The 24,226-nt window shown below is 40.6% G+C and overlaps 1 protein-coding gene across 8 annotated transcripts in view; it reads left to right on the top strand.

The window, feature by feature from the left end:
- LOC135201768 (protein CLEC16A homolog) overlaps positions 1-24,226 on the top strand; it is a 208,954-nt gene that overhangs the window by 86,076 nt on the left and 98,652 nt on the right. For 7 of the 8 annotated variants that reach the window (XM_064231008.1, XM_064231011.1, XM_064231009.1 and 4 more), the window contains exons 13-18: positions 8,169-8,330; positions 10,012-10,150; positions 10,485-10,574; positions 21,033-21,184; positions 21,286-21,446; positions 22,291-22,427. In XM_064231008.1, the coding sequence (XP_064087078.1) occupies positions 8,169-8,330; positions 10,012-10,150; positions 10,485-10,574; positions 21,033-21,184; positions 21,286-21,446; positions 22,291-22,427 (841 nt within the window). The remainder of the gene's footprint in view (positions 1-8,168; positions 8,331-10,011; positions 10,151-10,484; positions 10,575-21,032; positions 21,185-21,285; positions 21,447-22,290; positions 22,428-24,226) is intronic. The other variant, XM_064231010.1, reaches the window with a different exon arrangement.

The raw sequence follows: 24,226 nt of genomic DNA, 5'->3' as shown, positions 1-24,226 counted from the left end.
TATTGGAGATGCAACTCTGTGTTTGCATCTCATTATTTAAAAGACGTGCGAGTTACGTATGAGAAATGTTTTTCTCTAGGTCCGTTTGTGTCAGCACAGACGGTTCTGGGTAAGGGAGCTAGCACCGATCCTTAATATTGTATGTAACCCTCTTGTTGGATGTGTTTTCTTGAGTTTCCTGTGCATGGAAGTGTCAGGTGTCGCACAGGCGACCTTCACTTCTCTTCACTAGGAGATCGGGTGACAGCTGACTTTTAGAGGGGTACAAAAAAGAATATTTTTTTTTTTTGTATTATTGTATGTGTGGTTATTGAGTTTGTGGTTGTTTGCTAAGAGTTTGGGGATAGCTCTTGGCAATCTTAGAACTAACACGGGTGTTAGGTTCGGGTGATCGGGATCGGTTGTGTGCTCCTTAAATAAAGGCGTGTTGTCATATAAGCGGATGTGCTCCCATTGACAAATGCCAGTTAGGTTCTGTCGAGTAAGTGGATGAGACCCCATCGACAGATCCACAAGAACTCTTGGCCACAGATCACTATCTCGCCTCAAGGGCTCTTGAGGTGAAGCAGGGGACTCCTAGACAGCAGGTCACGAAGTCTTCCACCTGATAAGGTAGGAACCAAGGTCTATAAATACCTACAACATGTGTTGTTTACCTGTCTAGTCAGTAGTTAGCTGTCTCTTGCCCTCCACCAAAGGGTGTCAATCAGCTATGTATATATCTGACAGGTAAGTTGAATGTATGAAAATGATATTGTTATGATACAATAAAGTTTCATACATACTTACCTGGCAGATATATACAATTGAAGACCCACCCAGCTTCCCCGCAGGAGACAGGTGGAAGAGAGAATCTGATTAGAAAACGGGAATGGTTCCTAGTCCTGCCACCCAGAGCAGGGCGGTAGATCACCTGACCTACCTGTAGCGAGTGCCGCGAAATTTGAATTTCTGTCGGGGACGACGGAGTCGATAGCTATGTATATATCTGCCAGGTAAGTATGTATGAAACTTTATTGTATCATAACAATATCATTTTTCTTCCATTTCAGGGGGTAGAATCACCTTGGTATTTTATGCTATCAATGAACACAGTAAAAAGATATACTCTGTCTCGACAAAGAATATTAGAGATAGTAGAGAATTAAGAATATCTTCGGGATCTTTATAACAATACCTCTGTACGATAAGAGTAGGAGATCTTATACTTAGAATGGGATCCTAATTTGGGCCTCAGATTCCGTGTTCCGACAAGATGGAACTGCTCCTCATCAAATGTTTCTCTTGGTCCTAAACGATCAAAAGGACAAGTGAAATTTTGGGCTTTAGAATCCGGAATCAAATTCTATGAAGACTCAGCAATGGGTTGTGGCCAGCATAGTATGTTTGGCAAAAGAACTAAAGCCTTTTATTCCTGGATCAACGCTTTCAGATAGAGGTTTCGTTGTCCAGGTAATGTATTGACGTTGTCATCTACGGAAGAAGACAAGGTTTAAACGTTTACTTACAGAGTCTTGGGAACTCGATGAGGGCTCAAACTACTTCCCAAAAGGTTCAGAGAGATACATTAAAGAGCTAGAAATCAGGAGTCCTATCAATTTCAGCTCAGAATCTCTTCAAACTTCCAGGCTCCTTCCCTTCCTTCGGGCAAGGATAGGGAAGCTTCTGCAACGAGAAAACTCATCAACATGTAGGAGGAGAACTCGTTAGCAACGGAAGTATTCAATAAGGATCCTCCTCGGAGGAAGACTTGTCTCTCGGACTTTTAGATTTCCTATCGTCTACTGGATGTAGCTGACTAAAATCACCTCCCCTTGCCGGAAAGGCCAAAAGCTCAAAGTGAAAGAATTTCTTCCACCCTTCTCCAGTCTCCTGATAAACGATGGTGGATCTTCAGGACTTTCGGACAATGTAGCGCCAGTCAGGCGCCAAATGCCAAAACAGGTGTGAAGACGCCAGAGAAAGACAGTCAATATGATCACTGTCATTGTCTGATGAGGAGAAGGAGCGGGCCTCCAACCTGGCGCAGTGCGCTAGAGGCGAACAAATCGGGAAAAAGTGTCCGATGTGGACATCGCCAGTTTTCCTCGAGACTCTTAACAAGCTCGAAGCTCCAGCAAGTGGGGAGAAGTCAGCCACGCGCCAGGCGTGAGGCTCCAAACAGGCGCAAGGCTCTGGCAAGGTTCGAGGCGCCAGGCAAACAGGATGCGCCAGGCAGGCGCAAGGAGCCAGCCAGGCGCAAGGAGCCAGGCAGGCGCAAGGCGCCAGCCAGGGCGAGGCGCCAAGCAGGCGCAAGGCGGCCAAGCAGGCGCAAAGCGCCAGCCAGGCGCAAGCCAGGCTCTAGGCTTCATCCAGATGAGATCCAGTTCAAAGAAAGTCCTAGTCTTCTTTGAAACAATGGTGATCTCTAAAGCACTTCATAAGTGACTTGATGATACCTTCAAACAGCTGAGAATTTAAAAGCTCATGAAGTGCGAGCTTTTGCAAATTCTTGTTCTTTTCGTAACAATGTGTCAGGAAGACATATTAGCTTTAACATATGAGAGATGCAACGATGTGTTGACTGCTCATTACACGAAGGACGTCAAGTTAACCTACGAGAGATCCTTCTCTCTTGGTTTATACGTGTCGGCGGATACGTTGCTGGGATAAGGAGCCGACACTGATCCTTTAATAATGAGTTGAATTTATTTTAACTTAGTGAATTTTATTGAGGTTTGAAAGGAGTTTGGGGGATAACTCTTTTTCAATTCTAGCGCGAACCCTCATGTTAGGAACAGGTGATCGGGATCGGTGTTGCGCTCCTTAGTTATGCCAATAGGCATAGGCATATTGTCATATAAGCGGATTAGCACCCATTGACAAATGCCAATTAGGCTCGACCGAGTAAGTGGATAAGACCCCATCGGTAGACCCACAAGAACTCTTGGCCACAGATCACTATCTTGCTAAGGCTCTTGAGACGAAGCAGACTCCTATGCAATAGCTAGGAAGTCGACCCTTCGTCTAGAAACACAGAGGAACCAAGGTCTATAAATACCTACAAGATATGTTTTTTACCTGTCTAGTCAGTAGTTAGCTGTCTCTTGCCCTCCACCAAAGGGTGTCAATCAGTTATGTATATATCTGACAGGTAAGTTGAATGTATGAAAATGATATTGTTATGATACAATAAAGTTTCATACATACTTACCTGGCAGATATATACGATTGAAGACCCATCCAGCCTCCCCGCAGGAGACAGGTGGAAGAGAGAATCTGATTAGAAAACGGGAATGGTTCCTAGTCCTGCCACCCAGCGGCAGGCCGGTAGATCACCTGACCTACCTGTAGCGTGTGCCGCGAAATTCGAATTTCTGTCGGGGACGACGGAGTCTATAGCTATGTATATATCTGCAAGGTAAGTATGTATGAAACTTTATTGTATCATAACAATATCATTTTTGCAGACGTCTGGGCACAGAAGGGGGCGGACAACTGGTCCCTCTCTATAATTAAAAAAGGATACCTCATTCCCTTCGTGTCGAGACCACCTTTGACCACCACACCAAGGGAGTTAGTGGCCAGGTACAAAGACCCTCACATGAATCAGGCCCTTGCTCTAGCAGTAGAGCTGATGCTGGAGAAGCAAGCGATAGAGATGGTGCAGGATCCTCATTCCGCGGGTTTCTACAACCGTCTTTTTCTTGTGCCCAAGAACTCAGGAGGATGGAGACCGGTTCTGGACGTAAACGCCCTGAATGTCTTTGTGAAGAAGAGAAGGTTTACGATGGAGACGACATCCTCAGTATTAGCCGCCCTTCGTCCAGGGGACTGGATGGTGTCACTAGACCTTCAGGACGCTTATTTTCATGTGCCAATCCATCCTTCTTCGCGCAAGTTCCTGAGATTCATGTGGAAAGGGAAAGTGTTTCAGTTCAGGGCTTTGTGCTTCGGCCTCTCCACAGCTCCTCAAGTCTTTACAGGGCTGATGAAGAATGTAGCCCAATGGCTTCATCTTTACTTGGACGATTGGCTGATCAGGGCCAGATCAAAGCAGAAATGTCTGGAGGACCTTCACATCACTCTAACCTTAGAGAGTTCTCTGGGTTTACTGATAAACTTTGAGAAATCACAGCTAATCCCCAGCCAAGATCGTATTTATCTGGGGATTCGGATGGTTTCTCAGGTTTTTCGGGCTTTTCCATCCCCGGAAAGGATCAACCGTTGTGCAGAGAAGGTCGCAGCCTTTCTGGAGAAAGATGTATGCACAGCGAGGGAGTGGATGAGTCTGTTGGGGACACTCTCCTCGCTGGAGCAATTCGTTTCTCTAGGGAGGTTGCACCTCAGACCCCTACAGTTCTTCCTGAATCGGAACTGGAATCGGGGTGCTCAGAACCTAGATTTTGTATTCAAAATCTCGAACGAGGTAAAAGAGGATCTCCGATGGTGGGCAGACCCTCTTCTTTTCAAGGAAGGCATTTCCTTACGGTTGAAGAACCCCGACCTAGTCTTATTTGCAGACGCATCGGACAAAGGTTGGGGAGCGACTCTAGGATCCAGAGAAGTGTCAGGCACCTGGATGGGGGAACAGGTGTCCTGGCATATAAACAAAAAAGAGCTCATGGCGATTTGGTTAGCCCTCAAGGAGTTCGAGCCTCTCGTTCAGAAGTCTTCAGTTCAGGTCAACTCGGACAACACCACAGCCCTGGCTTACATTCGGAAACAAGGGGGGACTCACTCATTCTCCCTGTACGAAACAGCAAGAATGCTCCTCTTGTGGTCGGAGGAAAGGGAGATAAGTCTCCTCACCAGGTTCGTACAGGGAGAAAGAAATGTCAGAGCAGATCTGCTCAGCAGAAGAAACCAAGTCCTTCCCTCAGAATGGACCCTTCACTCGGACGTATGCCAGGGACTGTGGAAGATCTGGGGCAGACCTCATCTGGACCTCTTTGCAACTGCCAGGAACGCGAGGATAGACCTGTACTGTTCACCGATTTCAGACCCGAAAGCAGTAGCGGTAGACGCGTTCCTGTTGGACTGGAGCAACCTAGACCTTTATGTGTTTCCTCCTTTCAAGATTCTAGGGGAGACTCTAAGGAAATTCTCAGCGTCAGAAGGAGCAAGGATGACCTTGATAGCTCCATTCTGGCCCGCCCAGGACTGGTTCACAGAGGTACTGGAATGGTTGGTAGATGTTCCAAGATCTCTGCCACTAAGAGTCGATCTGCTCAAACAGCCCCACTTCGACAGGTTTCACAAGAACCTCCCCGCTCTCAGTCTAACTGGATTCAGACTATCAAGAGTCTGGTCAGAGCTAAGGGGTTTCTGGCAAAGTCTGCAAGAGCAATTGCCAATGCACGTAGACCTTCCACTTCGAGGGTCTACCAGTCGAAGTGGGATGTTTTTCGACGTTGGTGCAGGGATCAGAACGTTTCCTCCTCCAGTACCTCTGTGACCCAGATAGCAGATTTTCTTATTTTCCTGAGGGAAAAATGCGGTTTGGTAGTCTCTACCATTAAGGGCTACAGGAGTATGCTATCTTCTGTGTTCAGACACAGGGGATTAAACATCTCCGAAGATAAGGATCTGCATGACTTAATCAAGTCGTTTGAGACTTCTAAAAGGAACTCTTGTTTAACACCAAGCTGGAACCTGGATGTAGTGCTATCGTTCTTAAGATCCGCTAGATTCGAACCTCTCCATTCAGCTTCCTTCAGAGATCTTACTATGAAGACCTTGTTTCTCTGCGCTTTAGCTTCGGCTAAGAGAGTAAGCGAAATGCAAGCTTTGGAAGGAGATGTTGGGTTCCAAGGAGACTCAGCTGTGTGTTCGTTTCTCCCGTCTTTCTTGGCCAAGAATGAAAACCCCTCTTCACCTTGGCCCAGGAGCTTCGAAATTAAAAGCTTATCCTCTCTAGTTGGATCAGAAGAGGAGAGGTCCCTTTGCCCTGTAAGGAGCTTAAAGTTTTATCTCCAGAAGAAGAAACAACTTGTGGCTAACTCAGACATCCTGTGGTGTTCCGTAAGAGATCCTAGTAGGCCCTTATCAAAGAATGCCCTGTCATTCTTTATAAGGAACCTTATCAAAGAAGCTCACGCATCTTGTGACCAAGATCAGTTTAGACTTCTTTAAAGTCAAGGCACATGGAGGTAAGGGCCATCTCTACGTCTTTGGCTTTCAAGAAGAACATGTCCCTACAAAACCTCATGAAGGCGACTTATTGGAGGTGTGAGTCAGTCTTTGCCAACCACTACCTGAAAGACGTAAGAATTACGTATGAGAAGTGCTTTGGGTTAGGCCCGTACGTATCGGCGGATTCAGTGCTGGGGCAGGGAGCTGAAGCATATCCTTTTTAAATATTTTCCCTTATTGTATTTGTATTGTGTTTTTTGGTTGTGGGAAGGAGGATGCAGGAGGCATCTCCTTCTTTCGTAGTATTAACATTTGTATTTTGGTTAGGTGATCGTTTTGTGCTTGAAGCTCCTTGCAAGGGTAGTGGACAGGTTCTGTCATTTAAGTGGGTTGATCCCCATTGACTAGACCCTAACTGGATTCTGCCAAGTAAGAGGAGTCAGTTCCCATTGGTAGACCCAAAGAGTTTTTCAGCTGTAGGTCACGCCCTCGCTGTAACTCTTCAGGCAACGCAGACTTGTAGACAGTAACTATGAAGTCTTCTGCCTAAATCAGGTAAGAACCAAAAGGTATTTATTACTTTAACATATGTTATTTCCCCTTTCTCTGGACTTTCAAGTCTCTTTCCCTCCACCAAGGGTATCAATCAGCTATGTATATATCTGGCAGGGAAGTTCATGTACAAAAATGATATTGTTAGTATACAATAAAGTTTTGTACATACTTACCTGGCAGATATATACATAGCTTACGACTCTGACGTCACGACAGAAAATTCAAAACTCGCGGCACATGCTACAGGTAGGTCAGGTGATCTACCTTACCCGCCGCTGGGTGGCAGGTGTAAGAACCAACCCCCCTTTTCAGTCAGATTTTTCTCTTCCACCTGTCTCCTGAGGGGAGGCTGGGAGGGCCATCAATCGTATATATCTGCCAGGTAAGTATGTACAAAACTTTATTGTATACTAACAATATCATTTTAGTAATGAGCCATAGCAGTGCTTCTTTTGTACTTCTCAGATACATTCTCAAGGTCTGTAGATGTTTCTTATAATAAAACTTTCTCCTCTGCAGTCATTCCTTATCACCTTTGCCAAGACTTACATAGTGTACTCCAGTCTTATTCTTAGATGCTTTTCCCACTGTAGTTAATCCAGTTTCCTATATGTTCATACTTATTATTGTAATACATGTTTCAGTCTTTTTGTCCTGTTTTCTTTTTGTTGTGTATATTCTGGTCAGTCTACCCACAACTGGTTCTCCATTTGTTTTTATTAAATAACTTTTTCATTATAGTTCAGATGCTATCCCATTTTTCATCTTCCTTTGGACACTTGTAACCTCTTCAAACAATTTATTCTCTATTGATATTGTTATGCCAACATCACCCAGTAAATATATTCTCTTTTAGTAAGTTTTCAGAAAGTTGTTTCCTTTGCTCAGTTATTTCTTCTTTATGCTCCCTTTACTGTAGGCAGAGTTGGTCTGAAAGGTTTTCTTTTGTATGGTGAAAAGTATTTTATTTACAACTCCATTGGTACCCTTGTCAAACTCACTGGGTCTCCATATCACATGTAACCAGTATACTGTACTATAGATATTTTGATTAGTGACTGATTTTTTTATTTCAACTTTTTAAAATTTCTCTTTTTCTGTTGATTTTTGGAATCCAGCTTGAAAGAGTTATCATTTGCATTAGTACCGTGGTGTTTGCCAAGCTTAATATTTTTATTTAGTCCATTGAGATTATTTGCAATATAGTCAGTTAAACTCTGACAACTTTAGTCTTTGCTTGATTTGATCACTTTTATGCCTTACTGGGTCTCCCCTCCTGGAAAAACTAATAATGATCAGATTTTGTTCTTGACTTCAGTGATCTGTGAAGGAAGAGCTTGGTACAATTCATCAGTAATCTATGAAGAAAGAACTTGGTACAATTCATGGAAAGTTTGATTTTTGTAATTTTATAGTTTTTAACAACTTAAAAAAACCTTTCAGGTAAAAAATTGATGTCCTGATTTTCAGTCATGTTAATCTAGTATTGGTGATTTCAGAGTGAAGAAATCTTCCTTGACATGTTTGAAGATGAGTGGCATGAAATGCATAAGAAGCCATTGAATGTTGAATATTTACTACAAGATGCCTCGGTTCTTTTACCCCCAGCCGGTACTCCTCTGACTGGTATAGATTTTAACAAGAGACTGCCATGTGGAGAGGTGAGGTGTTTCATGAAAGAGAATGTAAATTATTTATGTGGGGTTACATTTCATATTACTGCTAACGTATTTTTGTAATTTATTCAGAATTATTTTATAGAGTTTTAGCATTTATGACCCTAGAGTGTGTTTTGTTCCATCACAACAAATCATTAAGAAATATACAACTGCATTTTACTGTGAGAAGTCTGGTTACCTTCCAGCTAATTGTAACCTACCCCTCATATCGTTCGTATAAAAGTTTTGGCCCTAAATGAAATTATCCAGCAAAATGTGATTGTGCAAAGAAAAGTTGATTAAGAAAATGAAAATACTATGATTGAAGATAAATGGAAAAACTCACTATGCACCATAATCCATTTTCAATTCAGGCTAAGTGGTCAGCCATTTTTCTTATCCTTCCTTGGGATACAAGACCACATCAGAAACCTTTGAACACAATTATTCACCTTAAACTTATTCTCTTGGAAAATCAGAATGTAATTGTTCAGAATCCACTTGAAGATTTACAACACTAATTTATCCAAATTTATGTGTTGCTTGGCAGATAGATGCCCTTTACTAAATACCCATGTTTTCTATGTTTTTCTTTTTTATACTATAAAGAAATGATGATAGAAACAAGTAGATGTTAACATTTGCCTTCCACATTTAACCACATCAAGAGAAAAGCTGACATTGATGATGATTGTTTTCCTTTTTTATTGTTGGATGCAAATACCATATGGTTCTTATATATTTACTTAATATAAAATGGCTGCTTGGCTTGTAAAGACAAGAACCTTGTAGGATTATGATTGTTTATCTTCACAAGGAGGTAGTCACTTGTAGATACTTTGAACAGTAAGTATATTACAGGACATAGCATTAAAAGTAAAATAGGATCAGCTCTACCAGAATTAGAAGAGTTAGAAAAGATTTGAACAGTATAGGTGCTTCTTTAGGCAGACATACATTATATATATGAAGATAGAAGAGAACTGAAGTTTAGGAGTAAGGGAAAGTTTTTTTAAGTTTTTATTGATGAGGGGTCTGAACTTTTTTATAAAGGAACTAGATAGTATTCTGTTTCATGTTAATGCAGTATTTTTTTCAAGTCAAAATGTGTATGGATTCCAGGCCGTAGCCCAAACATAATGACTAAAAGATAGGTTTGAATTGACAAATTTGTCAGTCCCTTTATCAAAGTGTCTAGGAACAGCTTGTCATAACAAAAGTCAAGAGGAGATGAAGCCTCTCTCTGATGCTAAGGATGAATTGAAAGTCAGTAATTGTTGGTCAAGATCTAATACTGATTAGAAAGTATGCTGTACTTTGTATAGACTTTTTGTTTTATTTTCTAATGGGATTTTTTTTTTATTAAGGTTTGTGAGCATAAATAGGTTTAGTTTTATGAAAGCAGAAGTGTTTTTGAAATATACAACCAATTCATATGATGCCACTAGAGAAATACAGTAGTAAGAGTTCAGACCACCTTTAGGTTGAACATTTTGCAGGTTTAGAGATGTTCTCTGTTGTTCAGAGCCTTTTCAGACATTGAAAAGACTCTGGTCTTCAACACTAATGTTTGTATGTTTGATCCTTGATGAAATGAGGTTTTATAATCATATCTTAATCTTTGTATATAATTTTCTAGATTCCCTCTTTATTCTTGTTTTTTAATGACATGGATCTGGAATAGGTTGAACGGGCACGACGAGCAATGAGGGTATTTTTCTTGGTTCGTGAAATGAGTCTTGCTGCAAGGGAAGACCCAGACACCCAGTTGCCCCTAACGAATCCAGCTGCCTGTGTCCAAGTAGCGGATGTATTAGATCTTAGTAAGTTAATTACATATGTGTTTTTTATTTGAATGCATACCTGCTTTTGTAGTTACTTAGAAGTTTTGCATGATAGTAATGTTGGTTTATATGTTTTTCAACCATTTTAAGCTTATTTTGGTTTTTAATGTTAATTTAGTCTATATAGTTGTTTTGGAGGTTATGTTTTGGAAATTTTTTGTATGATTTTTAAATGAAAGAGTATTGCCTGAAAGATAAAACCAGACCACTGGGTTGTGTATATGAGCTGCAAATGGTAATGTGTTGGGTGTGAGAAACCCTGGTGTAGCGCATATCTTCTCAGCAGTAGATAAATAAAGAGTTTACTTACCAGGCATGTTCTGTAAGATCTGCAAGAAGAGGAGGAGGCAAACTGCAGACAACCTTCCTCCTAGATGTCAGCACGTTCATCCAAATTCTGAATGTATGATATATCTCTTTATAAAAAATCCTGGTATTTTATTGACTAACATTCTAAAGTTCAGGCACAGTAAACTAACTAGAATTTATCAGCTCCTTGAGTATTGTAGTGTTTTATATTTCAATGAGGTATGGGTATTTCTTCTAAGGGCTGCTTTTTAAGTTCATTAAATACCTGGATGCTTGTCTGCATTCGTAGTGTGATTGCTTGTTGGCATTAGTAGGATGTAATTTTTTTAGCCTGTCAGTCTTTTTCTATTACTATTATATTAATAAAGACAGAAACTTGTTGGCCTGCAGTGGTGATATGTTAATGATATGTGTTGTCAATTAGTTCTTAAGAGTGATGTGACGTATAACCAGGCCATTTTTAGGGTTTAAAGTATACAGTCTAATCTCTTTAAACTGGCATCTGTAGGACCATGCCAATGCCAGACCACAGAAAATCCTGGATAACAGAAATCACTCCTTAAATCCCCCAATGTAAACAAAGTCTTGCCAGCTCATTCCATTTATATATTGCTGTGTTATCAAAAATATAAGAAAGCTTATGAATAACTACTGTCATTCATTAGGTTTGATTCCTTATGAAAATTCTGGCCTGCTCCATAAGCATCTCCCGGGAAATGCTGACATCTTTGGTACATTAGCTTAAACCACATTGTTCTGATTTCTGGGCACCTTTCACACACACACACACACACACTCTCTCTCTCTCTCTCTCTCTCTCTCTCTCTCTTCTCTCCTCCTCTCTTCTCTCTCTCTCTCTCTCTCTCTCTCTCTCTCTCTCTCTCTCTCTCTCTCTCTCTCTCTCTCTCTCTGTGCATTCTGATGTTTTCATTCTTAAAATCATCAACTGATTGAGTTTTAGTGACATCATCATAGTCATTACTTGCTAAATAAAACACATGTGGGTAGTATTCATTTTTATTGTAAATTATGAAAGCTGGGTTTAAAAATGCAACTTACTCTATTTATAAATGCAGTAAATTATTTGATGTAAATGTGTGATTTCGCTGGTATTGGATGTAAATGTGTGATTTCGCTGGTATTGGATGTTGCTTTTACCTCATCCAGGACATTTTGTAGCCTACATATTTGTTTCTTCGACCACAGCTGCAACTGTATATTTACTGGCATACTTTCATAACTTTTCTCTCCATTGTGTAAAGGAGGAATAAAGATTTATTTTATTTTCACTTATGGAAGTCAATATTGATATTAGCAAACTTTTAACAAGTCAACAACTGTAATGCAACTTTTGATATATGTGTGTTAGTTATGGTAACTGACATTGTCAATTCAGTTGTTTATATCAGTACTTGCTGTTTTGTATGCCAATGTCTTGCATGCAGTAGTAAGTGGCTTTTAATTTTTGTACATGCAACTTCCCCGGCAGATATATACTTAGCTTATGTCTCTGACGTCCGACAGAAATTCGAATTTCGCGGCACACGCTGCAGGTAGGTCAGGTGATCTACCCCCCTGCCGCTGGGTGGCAGGAATAGGAACCATTCCCGTTCTAGAACCAGATTTTCTCTGTCGCGGTAGTGTCAACATATGTTGTTGCTACCTCCTGACTTGATTTTCGTTTTTCATCGCCATCGATCTTCTGGGCTGTCTTTTGCAGGGAAGTACTGGGTCTTTGGTTCGGCATACGCTTTTATTAACTTTTTAATGAATTTGGCTTCGAAAATTTCGAAGAATATATGACGTGTAACTACCGAAATTTTCGGTAGACACTCACATAGTTTGCAAGAAAGGGAAATATTAATATTCATTCATTAATACGTGTAATAAGTGTTAGAACTGATTGAGGAAATATACTGACTTCCTACTTTAGGGAGTCAGTAAAGCATGTAACTAGATACGTTTCTTTTAAAAGTTTTTTGGAAACTCGTACTAACGAGCAATTAGAGTATTAACAGTACTAGTAGTGTTGCATCCTCATCACCTTCTTACTTCGCAGAAACTTCAAATTCATAATTGCAATTTGAAGACAAGGATTGTGGCTCAAAATGCGAGCTATTAAAAGGTAAGAAGTGATTACTAGTGTTCCCCATTGCAGTGGAGGGTGCGTCTGATCGGCTCTGTCTCGCTCCCAGGTCTAGACCTCTTTCAAGCTCCCAAGCCCAGGGGAGAAGGAATGTCGAAAGCCGTAAGGAGGTTTCAGAGAATCCCCACCGGTCAGGCGTCCCCTCGGCAGGTTCTGTAGAGCGTCCCAGACTGCCAAGGATAGCCATTGAAAAGGCATCCTTAAAAACGTGCGTCTCTTCATCTTACATCCGAAAAGACGAAGAATGTATATGTTTTGATGATCTAGCGCGTTCTCTGAAACTAAGAGAACACTGAGCAAGAGCCAGCCAGGAACTTAGGAAGCCGCGTTCCAGCAAGCTAGCGTGGACCACGTTCCACAACAGCCAGCAGCGAGCCGCGTTCCAGAAAACAGACTAGCGCGAGCCGCGTTCCTACAACCAAACGCGAGCCGCGTTCTAGCAACTGAGCGCGAGCCGCGTTCTAGAAAATTTTTCTTGGCGCAAGGCGCCTTCAAAGAGACGAAGCGCCAGCCTGGCGCAAATTGCGCCAGAAAAACAGACGGCTAGAGCAAGGAGCCTTATAGTACAGTGGCAATCAGAACGATCCTTCCATTGAACGTTTCCGGGCAAGAGGCTCTTTCTAAAAGGGGTCTAGTAGGCGCTCGGAACTATCAGGGCGCACGGGACCTTCCACGCAAGCAGAACGTTCCAGGAGCGAGTCTCCTTTCTAGCGTGCGGAACATTCCAGGCGCGCGGAACTATCCAGGCGCTAGGCGCAAGGAGCCAGGCGCCAGAATATTCCAAATCTTCTTATGAGAGAGAGGTCAGTCCGCGAGGCTCCTCTTTGAGTTTTTTAACTTGAGCAACTTTCCCCTGGCAAAGGTGCAAGATGTCGCACAGGCGGCCGTCGCGTTTGTCAGAAGGATTCTGATACTAAGAGAAGCCATTTTTTCATCATTCAGAAGACTCCTGTGTTTGGCAGTTCCTCTCAATGCGGACTCTCTCCTTCATTCATGCTCTTCCCTCGTTATGAAGAGGCAAGAACTTTGGGAGTTTTTCTTATAAGAATCTCATCGACGTTTGGGTATGATGGCGGATAGGAAATATCTACTTCCTTCCGTAAACCCTACAGATGAACAGGAATTCTGTGTCTTCCGCGATTTATGAGGAAATCACGAAGATTTAAAGAGTTCCTGGATTAACTTCCTTCCTTAAGAAGATATATATACTCTTTCTATCGTTCTATTAACGAAAAGAACGAAGACAGTAAAAATTTTTCCTTTCTCTATCTGCCTCGGCAGGGAAAGAAGGTAGTAGAGTATCTGCTGTATGAGAATACGATACGGCAAATCACACATACCGTAGTTACTTCTTTGCAGAGCAACTCAATTACCAGTATCCTTCCAGGAATTTCCTAGGAAGGACTACGCTTAAAGGGATTGTTAAGACAACACCTACTTAGCTTCTAGATTTATCGAAGTCTTGTTTCGCTTAAATATGCATTAATAAGAACATTCCATGAAGTTCGATAATAATTTTATAAGATTCCTTTATTTAATGGAGTAGCTGGCAACTCTGGAAGAGTAAGGCCAGACGGCTAACGGAGACTGCTATCGCGCTTAGAGACCAACGCAGTAACATGTAGGTGCGGTCATGAGTGGTTGGTTACATGTCTCTCTCCTGCGGGATGGAATAACTAAACCGTTGTCTCTACCCTACAATCGCGGTTTTAGCCTCGGATGGAGGGGATATTTAAGCAAACATAAATAAAATATTGTCTGCCTTTTGCTAAGAAGCTTTCAATAAGAAAGATATTACAACATTTCAATGCTGTTTACCGTAGTTAACATTATTAAAGGATTCTAACGCAGCGGAACTCTATATTATATGATGCTCTCATGCTTACGAAAGCATGGCTTATTAGAGTACATGCTTAGTGAGAAGATGAATGTAGTAGAAGAGAATTAACTTTAAGACTACGGTATGGTCAAGTCTTATGCACATACCGAGGTTAACTACAGAATTCCTAGTATCCTTACAAAGGTTTCCTAGATTAATGCTGTTTACCACAATGTGACAGTATTATAAAGGATTCTAATACGGCAGAGCACGATATAATATAATTCTCTCATCTTTTCGAGAAACGCACACAACCTTTTTAGAATCGGATATTGCTCAAGAGAAGATGGGTGAGTCGGATGGGAAACATTCTCTTAGTGGCAGAAGTTGTTTCCCTGAATGGACTATACTACGTATATAAAAGTTTTTTCCTACAAAGAACGGAATTAACACGTGAAGGATGTCGGGTACCATAAAGGCACAGATGTTCTGGCACATAACCTTAAAAGAACTAGAAGGAAGCGCCAGCCTGGCGCATTATACCATCCAAGATATTTTCTCGTTTTAGCGAGTTATTAAACTAAGAGTCCATTAGTGGTTGGTTTGGTGTTTGCTTCTCACCTCGGTGGTCGCGGGTTCGATTCCATTGAGGAGTGAGAGATGTGGATTTCTGGTGATAGATGTTCACTCTCGACGTGGTTCGGAAGTCACGTAAAAACACCATACAAACAAACAAACAAACCAGTAGCCTCTCGGAGGCTCGGTAACGGCAAGATTCGTTCCTGATTTCGTTACCCATTTAATCGGAAAGGGGTCCCATTTAATCGGAAAGGGGTCGCTTACAAGGAATGATGAAATGATTTATTTTAATCACTTAGGCCAATTCCACGACTCTCTCATATCGCAAAGAGCATCGAGAATCTCTTTTTTCGCCCCTGTTCGCGTTAACAAAAGAGAACCTATTTGGGAACAGACACGGAACGTAACGATCCTTAAGAGGTTCGATGCAAGATTTTGCATGTCCGTGAGAACCTTCTCGATCGAAGATAATAACTGTTAACGTATGTCTAACATTTATTGAAAAGGGTTTTGAGAACCTGCGGAAAGTCTTCTTCATAGATCTCTTCGCAAGGTAGAAGACGAACAGGCTTCCTATAGACTGCTTCCTTTTCCTCGAACCAAGAGAGGTAGCAATATACGACATCTTTAATTTAAAGAAGGGGAATAAACTTTAGTCTTTTTCCCCTAGTTATAAATTCTTAACAGATATTAAGATAAATGGGCGTCAAAGGAAGAGAGGATGAATGCCTCATTTTGGCCTTAGAGAGGTTGGATTCACAGAAGTCACGTTCTTCTCACAGCATGTTTCGTAAGGCTTTTCCAAGAGTAGCTGGATATTCTATCAGAATCTATTATAAATAGACCTGAAAAACCTCTCCACTCTGAGTCTGTCCGCGTGCAGACTGACCAGAAGTGGACATGAATGAGAGGATTTTTCAAGGTAAATGACAATAGTCATGTCTAAGACATAGAATTGCTGCAGATCGTGCTAGATGGAATGAGGAAACTGTCCTCTTCCGATACCTCTGTGAACCACATAGCGAGGTTCTTTCTTCACTTTCAGAGGGAAGAATCACCTAGGTATATATCTGCTATCAAAGAACGCAGTAAAAGGCTATACTCTGTCTCTACAAGGGGAATTAGAGATAACAGAAGATTAAGATCTTCGGGATCTTATACGATACCGCAATACAACAAGAGTAGGATATCATGTACTTCGAATGGGATCTTTTTGTGGCCACAGATTCCGTGTTCCGACAAAATGGAACTGCTCCTCATCAAACTTCTTGGAGAAAGTTTATGAAGGAATTCTTTGTTTCTCTTAGCCCTAAACGACCAAGAAGACAAGTGAATTTTTTGTGCATTGGAATCTCGCATCAGATTCAATGGAGACTCGGCAATGGGTTCTTGCCAGCATAGTATGTTTGGCAAAAGAACTAAAACCCTCTATTCCTGACGCAACGCTTTCAGATAGAAGTTTCGTTGCCCAGGCAGGGTACTTACTTTTTCATCTACAAAAGAAGAGATGGTTTAAACGTTTGCCTACAGAGTCTTCGGGGTGCGATGAGGGCTCGAAATGCTTCCCAGAAGGTATTCAGAAGGATACAATAAGAGCTAGAAATCAGTGTTCCGCCCAATTTCAGCTCGGAGTCTCCTTCGACTTCCAGACTCCTTCCCTTCCTTCGGGCAAGGATAGGGAAGATTCTGCAACGAGGAACCTCATCAACATGTAAGAAGAGATCTCGTTAGCAAAGGAAGTATTCACGAAGGATCTTCCTCGGAGGAAGACTCTTCTCTCCCGTATTGTTTAGATATCGGTCGTCTAACTGGATGTAGTGACTACAATCACCTCCCCTTGACAGGGGCCAAAAGCTCAAAGGGGAAGAATTTCTTCCACCCTTCTCCAGTCTCCTGATAGACTATGTGGTTGTTCAGGACTCTCGGACAATGTAGCGCCAGCCAGGCGCCAAATGCCAATACAGGCGAAAAACGCCAGAGGCGGACAGTTCCAAGGAACTCTGTCATGGTTGGATACTGAGAAGGAGCGGGCCTCCAACCTGGCGCAAATGCGTCAGAGGCGAACAAATCGGACAGATATAAGAGTGTCCGATGTGGACATCACCAGACAGCCTAGAGACTCTTCCAAGCTCGAAGCTCCAGCAAGTGTGGAGGAGCCAAGCCAGGCGCGAGGCGCCAGCCAGGCTCTAGGAGCCAGCAAGGCTCTAGAAAGCCAGCCAGGCGCCATCCAGGTGCCAGGCTCCTTCAAGGCTAGGCTCCAGTCAGGATTGAGGATCCATCCAGGCGCAAGGCTCCTTCCAGTAAAGAGAAACCTAAAGCTCTGTCATGTAAGAGGGCTAGTCCCCATTGATATGATACAGGTAAGGCTCTGCCATGTAAGTGGGTCAGCCCCCATTGGCACGATCCGAGAAGGCTCTGTCGTGTAAGCGGGGCTAGCCCCCATTGACATGATCCAGAAGGGTTTGTCAGTCATAGGTCCCTACCTCGCTGAAACTCTTGAGGCATGCAGACTCATAGACAGTAATCATGAAGTCTTCTGCCAAGCTCCAGGCGCAAGGCGCCAGCCAGAAGCAAGGCTCCAGCCAGGCGTGAGGCGCTAGCCAGGAGGGAGGAGCCAATCAGGCGCCAGCCAGGCGCGAGGCGCCATCCAGGTGCGCGAGAAGGTTGGGAGAGGCGGCTTCCAGCCAGGCGCTGGCTCTAGGCGCCATTCAGGCGCAAGGCTCCAGCCAGGCACGAGGCGCTAGACAGGCGCTAGGCGCCTGCCAGGCACGAAGCGCTAGCCAGGCTCCAGGCTTCACCCAGAAGAGATCTATATCAAAGAATGCCCTGGCCTTCTTTGAGACAATGTGATCTCCTAAGCACTTGACAAGTGCATTGATGATTCCTTCATACAGCTGAGAATTAAAAGCGCATGAAGTGCGAGCTTTTCCGAATTCTTGTTCTTTCCTTTACAATATGTCATAAGGACATATTAGCTGTCACATACGGGAGATGCAACTCTGTGTTGACTTCCCATATCCGAAGGATGTCAAGATAACCTACGAGAGATCCTTTTCTCTTGGTTGATACGTGTCTGCGGATACATTGCTGGGATAGGGAGCCGATACTGATCCTTAACTAGTGAGTTAAATTTTATTTAACGTCATGTTTTTTCTTTGGGTTGTTTGAAAGGAGTTTGGGGATAACTCTTTTCAACTTAAGCACTAACCCTCGTGTTAGGATCAGGTGATCGGGATCGGTGTTGTGCTCCTTAATTATGCCACTAGGCATAGGCATATTGTCATGTAAGAGGCTCTGTCGAGTAAATGGATAATACCCCATCGACAGACCCACAAGAACTCTTAGCCATAGGTCACATCCTCGCTGAGGCTCTTGAGGCGAAGCAGATTCCTAAGCATTAGCCATGGAATCTTCCGCTGAACAAGTAGGAACCAAGGTTTTATTTATTTATTACCTACAACGTATGTTGTTTACCTGTCTATTCAGTAAATAGTTGTCTCTTACCCACCACCAAGGGTGTCAATCAGCCGGGGAAGTTGCATGTACAAAAATGATATTGTTAGAATACAATAAAGTTTTGTAAATACTTACCCGGCAGATATATATGATGAATGGCCCACCCAGCCTCCCCACAGGAGACAGGTGGAAGAGAAAATCTGGTTCTAGAACGGGAATGGTTCCTATTCCTGCCACCCAGCGGCAGGGGGGTAGATCACCTGACCTACCTGCAGCGTGTGCCGCGAAATTCGAATTTCTGTCAGACGTCAGAGACATAAGCTAAGTATATATCTGCCGGGTAAGTATGTACAAAACTTTATTGTATTCTAACAATATCATAATTTTAAATAGTAATGATTTCTTAGAGTAGTCACAAGGTTGGTAAGCTTGATCTTATGTATAAAGATTTGCATTTAAATTAATGAGCTTTTGTATACAGGCCTGTTTCTAAGTTAAAAGGTAACTCAGATATACATATGTAATATTCATTATCAGTGATATCTAACAAAACTCAGGTAGGGATAGAAAACCTAGCCTAGTGTCATCTACTTAGATACATCTTGCACTGCACATGATGTATATGATGAAATGTTCTTGGATGATATTTTAATAATACATAGCATGATACATGAGGTTAGAAGATACACAAGTGTACTATGCAAGTTATGGTTCTTTTGTATGCTGTATATTTTTTAGTTTCATAGAATATTTTCATTGGATATAAACTCTGCTTGTGTATTTTTGGAGCAAACTTCACTTCCAAAATTTAAAAAATTCCCAAAACTGGAATTATGTGTGGCACCACCTTCGTAGCTTCTTAAGAACTAATGGCGGCTGATTCAAAAATGTCCTTGGAGTTGCCGGACTATGGAGTGCCAGATTTAAGAGGTTGGACTGTACTTTCTTGAGAGTATGCCAGTAGGAGTGGAAAATTCACATAGGTTGAAAATGTAGTGGTAGTGTTGATGGCTTAATCATCATGGCTGTGTTTGTTTGTTTTACAGCTATGGTTAATACTACATTATAACCTTTTTATGAATATTTAACTCCCATTTTTTAACTTTTACTTCATCATATTCATAGTATTTCATTTGTGTATTCAGCAATTTGATACTTCCTAATCAAGATATGGCAGCAAGATCCTGAGAGTTTTTAATGTTGTCATTACTGTTGTCTCAAAAGCAGTATTCACTGACAAAAATTATATTTTTCTACATGATGTAGGTGCTGAAGTGTATTTTATAAATACTCTTAGTGAATAATTCAAAACTGACAAAAGTATTGTTGGGGTACTAATTAGCATCATTAGTTGGAGAAAAGCCTTTCTTGATTAGCCAGAGCTTCTGTCATCTTGGCTTGTCAGTTTTGATGAAGTGACTTCTCAGTCATTCAGTGTTACCACAGATAACTGAATCTACTGAGATGTAAGGATCATGACTTGAACTGCAGAGTAGTGTTGTTTTTTTATTGATTCTCTTTCCCACTTGAAAACCTATTTTGTTATTAATAGAGAAACTTCAAAACAAGATGAATGAAACATTGACCACACCTGTATGTACATATTTCATTCTTGTTGGAATAGGCTGATGATAACAATGATAATGTCTGACAAATACAGGAAATGAAAAGACCCCACTTGTGTATATTTTTAGGGTACAGTAGTATATTATTATGAAAATACATAATTCTCTAGCTTTTTAAAGCTGCAGCCCTTTTTGTCGCAAGATATGTAAATGGAGATTTGTTGCGAGATACTTTGGATATCCCGTCCTTCTAGATCTCTTCAAAAGGCATCCATTGTCATTAACATACAAGCTGCTACCATGAAGATTTTCTCCATGGTCAGGATTAGGACAGATTTTTATAAATGATTACATTATAAATATGTATTTGTTTATTGTATAGATTAACTTACATGATGGAAAAGTGAGGAAAGGTAGTGATACAGTTACCTCCAAGTTGCTTGGAATGACTAGAAGGGTTAGTCACAGTATTTTGGTATCATAAATTGAAAGGAAATTAGTTATCTGGTGACAAAATCTGGAAGGCCAGCATATATCTCAAGAGTGATCGTCACTCCTGACAAAGGGAGTGATAGCCCTCGGAAGCTAAAGAATTGTGTCTTTATACTACTATACTTTCAAAATTTATACAAGAAGAGAGTTTTGTGTCATTTGCAGTAATAATATTAATAAGAAAGTAGTTTTGATCAAAGTATTCCTTTTCCTTATATCTCATTTTACATTCTGAATTTCTTTGTGAGAGGGAAGGTACAATGATTTTTGCATTTTCTGCTTATATGTGTCCTGGAATTACAGTGAAGCAATTATTTACTCATGCAGTATTTTTAATTATTTAAATTTAAATTTGTTGTAAGGAGAATCATTTGAACTTTGTGTTGTATTAGCCATCTTCTGTAAAATTTAGTTGGACTTGAATATAACTATGCATCAAAATGAATTCCATCTTTAGCTTTATTAAGTTTTGGGTTTTTATTTTCTTGCCTACAGATAATAGTGATCTTATTGCTTGTGTTGTGATACCTCGAGATGGCCAGCGAATGAAACGTTTCCTTGTTATAGATGTCATCCAGTTAATCTTGGTGGAACCTGATTCAAAGAAGCTTGGTTGGGGAGTAGCCAAGTTTGTAGGATTTCTTCAGGTATTTGATGGAATTTTTTTTTTGTCATTATTTGTACAAATTAAACCTTCTGTGACCACCATGTCATATGATAAACTGATCTTGTTTTTATTCCTTTTCAGGATTTGGAAGTAACAGGTGACAAAGATGACTCAAGGGTCCTTCATCTAACAATTCACAGGAAATCTGCATCTTCTGGGGCTATTGGCCGTCCTACTACACCTCTTTTGGCAGCTAAATTTATTTTTGATGACCATATTCGTTGCATGGCTGCTAAACAGAGGTAATGCTAAGAATTTATATTCGCATAAATTTTTCATTATGTATAGAACTTGGATGGTCAGATGCCCGTGTGTTGGGATTTGAGTTATATGTTAGAATTTTTGTGTCCATGTCTGTTTTTTTGTGTAAACGGTTAGTATTTCAAGTTTATTATATTGTATTATTACTTGAGTTTATGATTTTATATTTATAGTGGGCAGTTTCTTCATTTTCATTTATCATAGTTTTATACCATGTATTCTGACCAAATCCTCATTGACTGGTTCTCTACCATGTACCACAATACTTGTTATTCTAGAAAGTCCTGGAACGTTACCGTTTTTTTATCTTGTTAAGAGCAGTCCTTACCACCTTAGACATCACATTCTTCATTTCTTCATTGAACTCTTAGGCTTGTCTACGACCTTCGATTATTTTGATTTATTAAGATTATCAGATACAGTGCTCCTCCATACTGGCACCATCTCTTTCTTTTCCTTTTTAATTTTTCCATGTTAATTTATATACATATATTCAATAATTCGCTCCTTTGTATCCTTTCTATCTTGCCTCGCTCACTTTCTCTATACTATTTTGATATCCTGATCCATTCCACATGAATTGTCTTTGCACATAACCTATGCCTCACACACTTCTTTATTTCACTTCTTACGCTTCCACACAAGACTACTTATTTTTGTTTGTTCAAAGGACTGTTTTGCATAAAACAGTTTGGTGTACTATTTGCCAAGTTGTATTAGGGCTCTCAAGGTTACTTTTATCCACATTTCATATTACTGTACTGTATTCTTAATATGCTGATCAGCTGAATATCAAGTAAATTATTTACTTTGACAATTCTGCAGGTTAACAAAGGGAAGAATGAAGGCACGGCAAAGAAAACTTCATCAAATAGGGCGTTTATTGGAGCTTCCTGGTCATTTGCAACCATGTCCTTCACCCCCTGCTCATGCTTTGCACACTATGCGCCAGGAGGCTCACAGTAAGTTTCTTTCATTGAAAGCTATTTATTACAGTCAGTTGTTTAAAGCTTGAACTTTCGATTCTGGAATATTTGACTTAAATGTCATTCCATTTTTGACATTTTACCCTAATTGTTTTGCGATGAATCAGCATTTCTGTACATACTTCATGATTTACCAGCACTTATAATGGATACCCCGAGAAAGTATTTGAGTTTTGCATTTTTCATATATTCAAACCCTAGCAAATGTCCAATTATTATTCATTGTATCACAACAAGCCCATCATGTAAATTAGGAAAGGTTTATGATCCTCATGAATCTTAGGCATTTGTCATTTTTTCAGCATTTGTAAATGCAGACATTGTCTTTGGGGCTGTGGATTTTTTGCCAAGTTGCTCAGCCATATTGGATAGTAAAGAAGGCATTTTTTTAAAGTACAGAGTACATATGTATATTATTAGCAGTATTTATGCTCTCTTGTAAATTAAGGATTATTGAATGTTAGACCTTTCAATCATTTTTGTGTTCATGATGTTCAAGTCCTTTCTAACTAAATTGTTACTTCTATGGTGAGTTATAAAATTTTTTTTAAGCGTTTGGTATTTTGAAAAATTAGTGGCCATTTCTTGCTCTTCCTCCTTTGGATATTTATTGGTTGCTTGATTTTAGCGACATTTTGGATATTTATTGGTCGCTTGATTTCAGCGACATTAAACTGTTTGATTCAGCCTGATCATTATTAAAGGTATGTTGTTGCTTTTATGGGCATATTCAGGTTGTTAACATGATCAACAAAAACACACTAAAACTAAATAAGCTCAGACAGGTTGCTATACAGTAAATTATGCTAGACAAGAAAATTACATTGTGATATGATGATCAGGAATGGAATTAATTTCAATGTTCAAGTGAGTGGGATATAGGTACAAAGTTAGACTGGCAATTGTCAGTCATGTTTGTTTCAGCATCTGCCATGTCTACTGCACGTACTAGATTGTTCTGGTATGAATTAAGATTTTCATTTTCCCCACTTGAGCATATCCAATACGTTGCAAAATCTGTTAAGTTGGGGCCTTTTAAGATTAGGGCCCAGTGTATTGTCTATAGTAGGTCCTCAACTTACAGCGTGGGATCCATTGCACCATAAGTTGATTTCGGTTGTAAGTCAGCGTTTCACTGTAATCGACGCTTGATGTTGCATCAAGTTACAGTGCCATAAGCACTTTTAACTTCATGCCTATTCTTGCCGTTATCGCCATCAATGGCACTTACGACACCATAACTTGATGCAACATCAAGTTATGGTGCTGTAAAATGCTGTAAAATGCTGTTAATGGCACTGAAAAAGTGCTGTAAGATCAAATCCACCTTCAGTTGGTGTTGCTGTAAGTCAGAGTTGCCATAAGTCAGTGGTAAACTGTCGTTGTTGAATAACTGAATTAATTATATTAACTATATTTAGAGTGTTTAATTTGTTAGCATTGACAGGTTAACCTGCTTTCCACATTGTTGTGTTATGTGTGTTGCTGCTACTGATGTTAGTCAACCAATATTTTTGTGAATTTAATAGTAAATGTGGTGTTTTCATGTATAGTTTTTAAAGTGTTTCTTGTGGTTGTTAAAGCAAGTAGATTTTTGGGCCGATTTCCTTGTAGTCTTTGCAGTATATGTAAATGTTTTACTAAGGACAGCTGTCACAACTTTCATGTTTGGTCTTTGTTGGTTTTGTATTTTGATAGTGGTTTTTAAGTTGTGGTAGTTTACTAATGACATGAGTGGGCTATACATATTTCCTTACCACTGCCTCCAAATGAAA

The sequence above is a fragment of the Macrobrachium nipponense genome, chromosome 28 (genome assembly GCF_015104395.2).
Source record: "Macrobrachium nipponense isolate FS-2020 chromosome 28, ASM1510439v2, whole genome shotgun sequence".
NCBI lineage: Eukaryota > Metazoa > Arthropoda > Malacostraca > Decapoda > Palaemonidae > Macrobrachium > Macrobrachium nipponense.
Note: the sequence above shows the minus strand (reverse complement) of the source record. Positions and strands in the feature narration are given on the sequence as shown.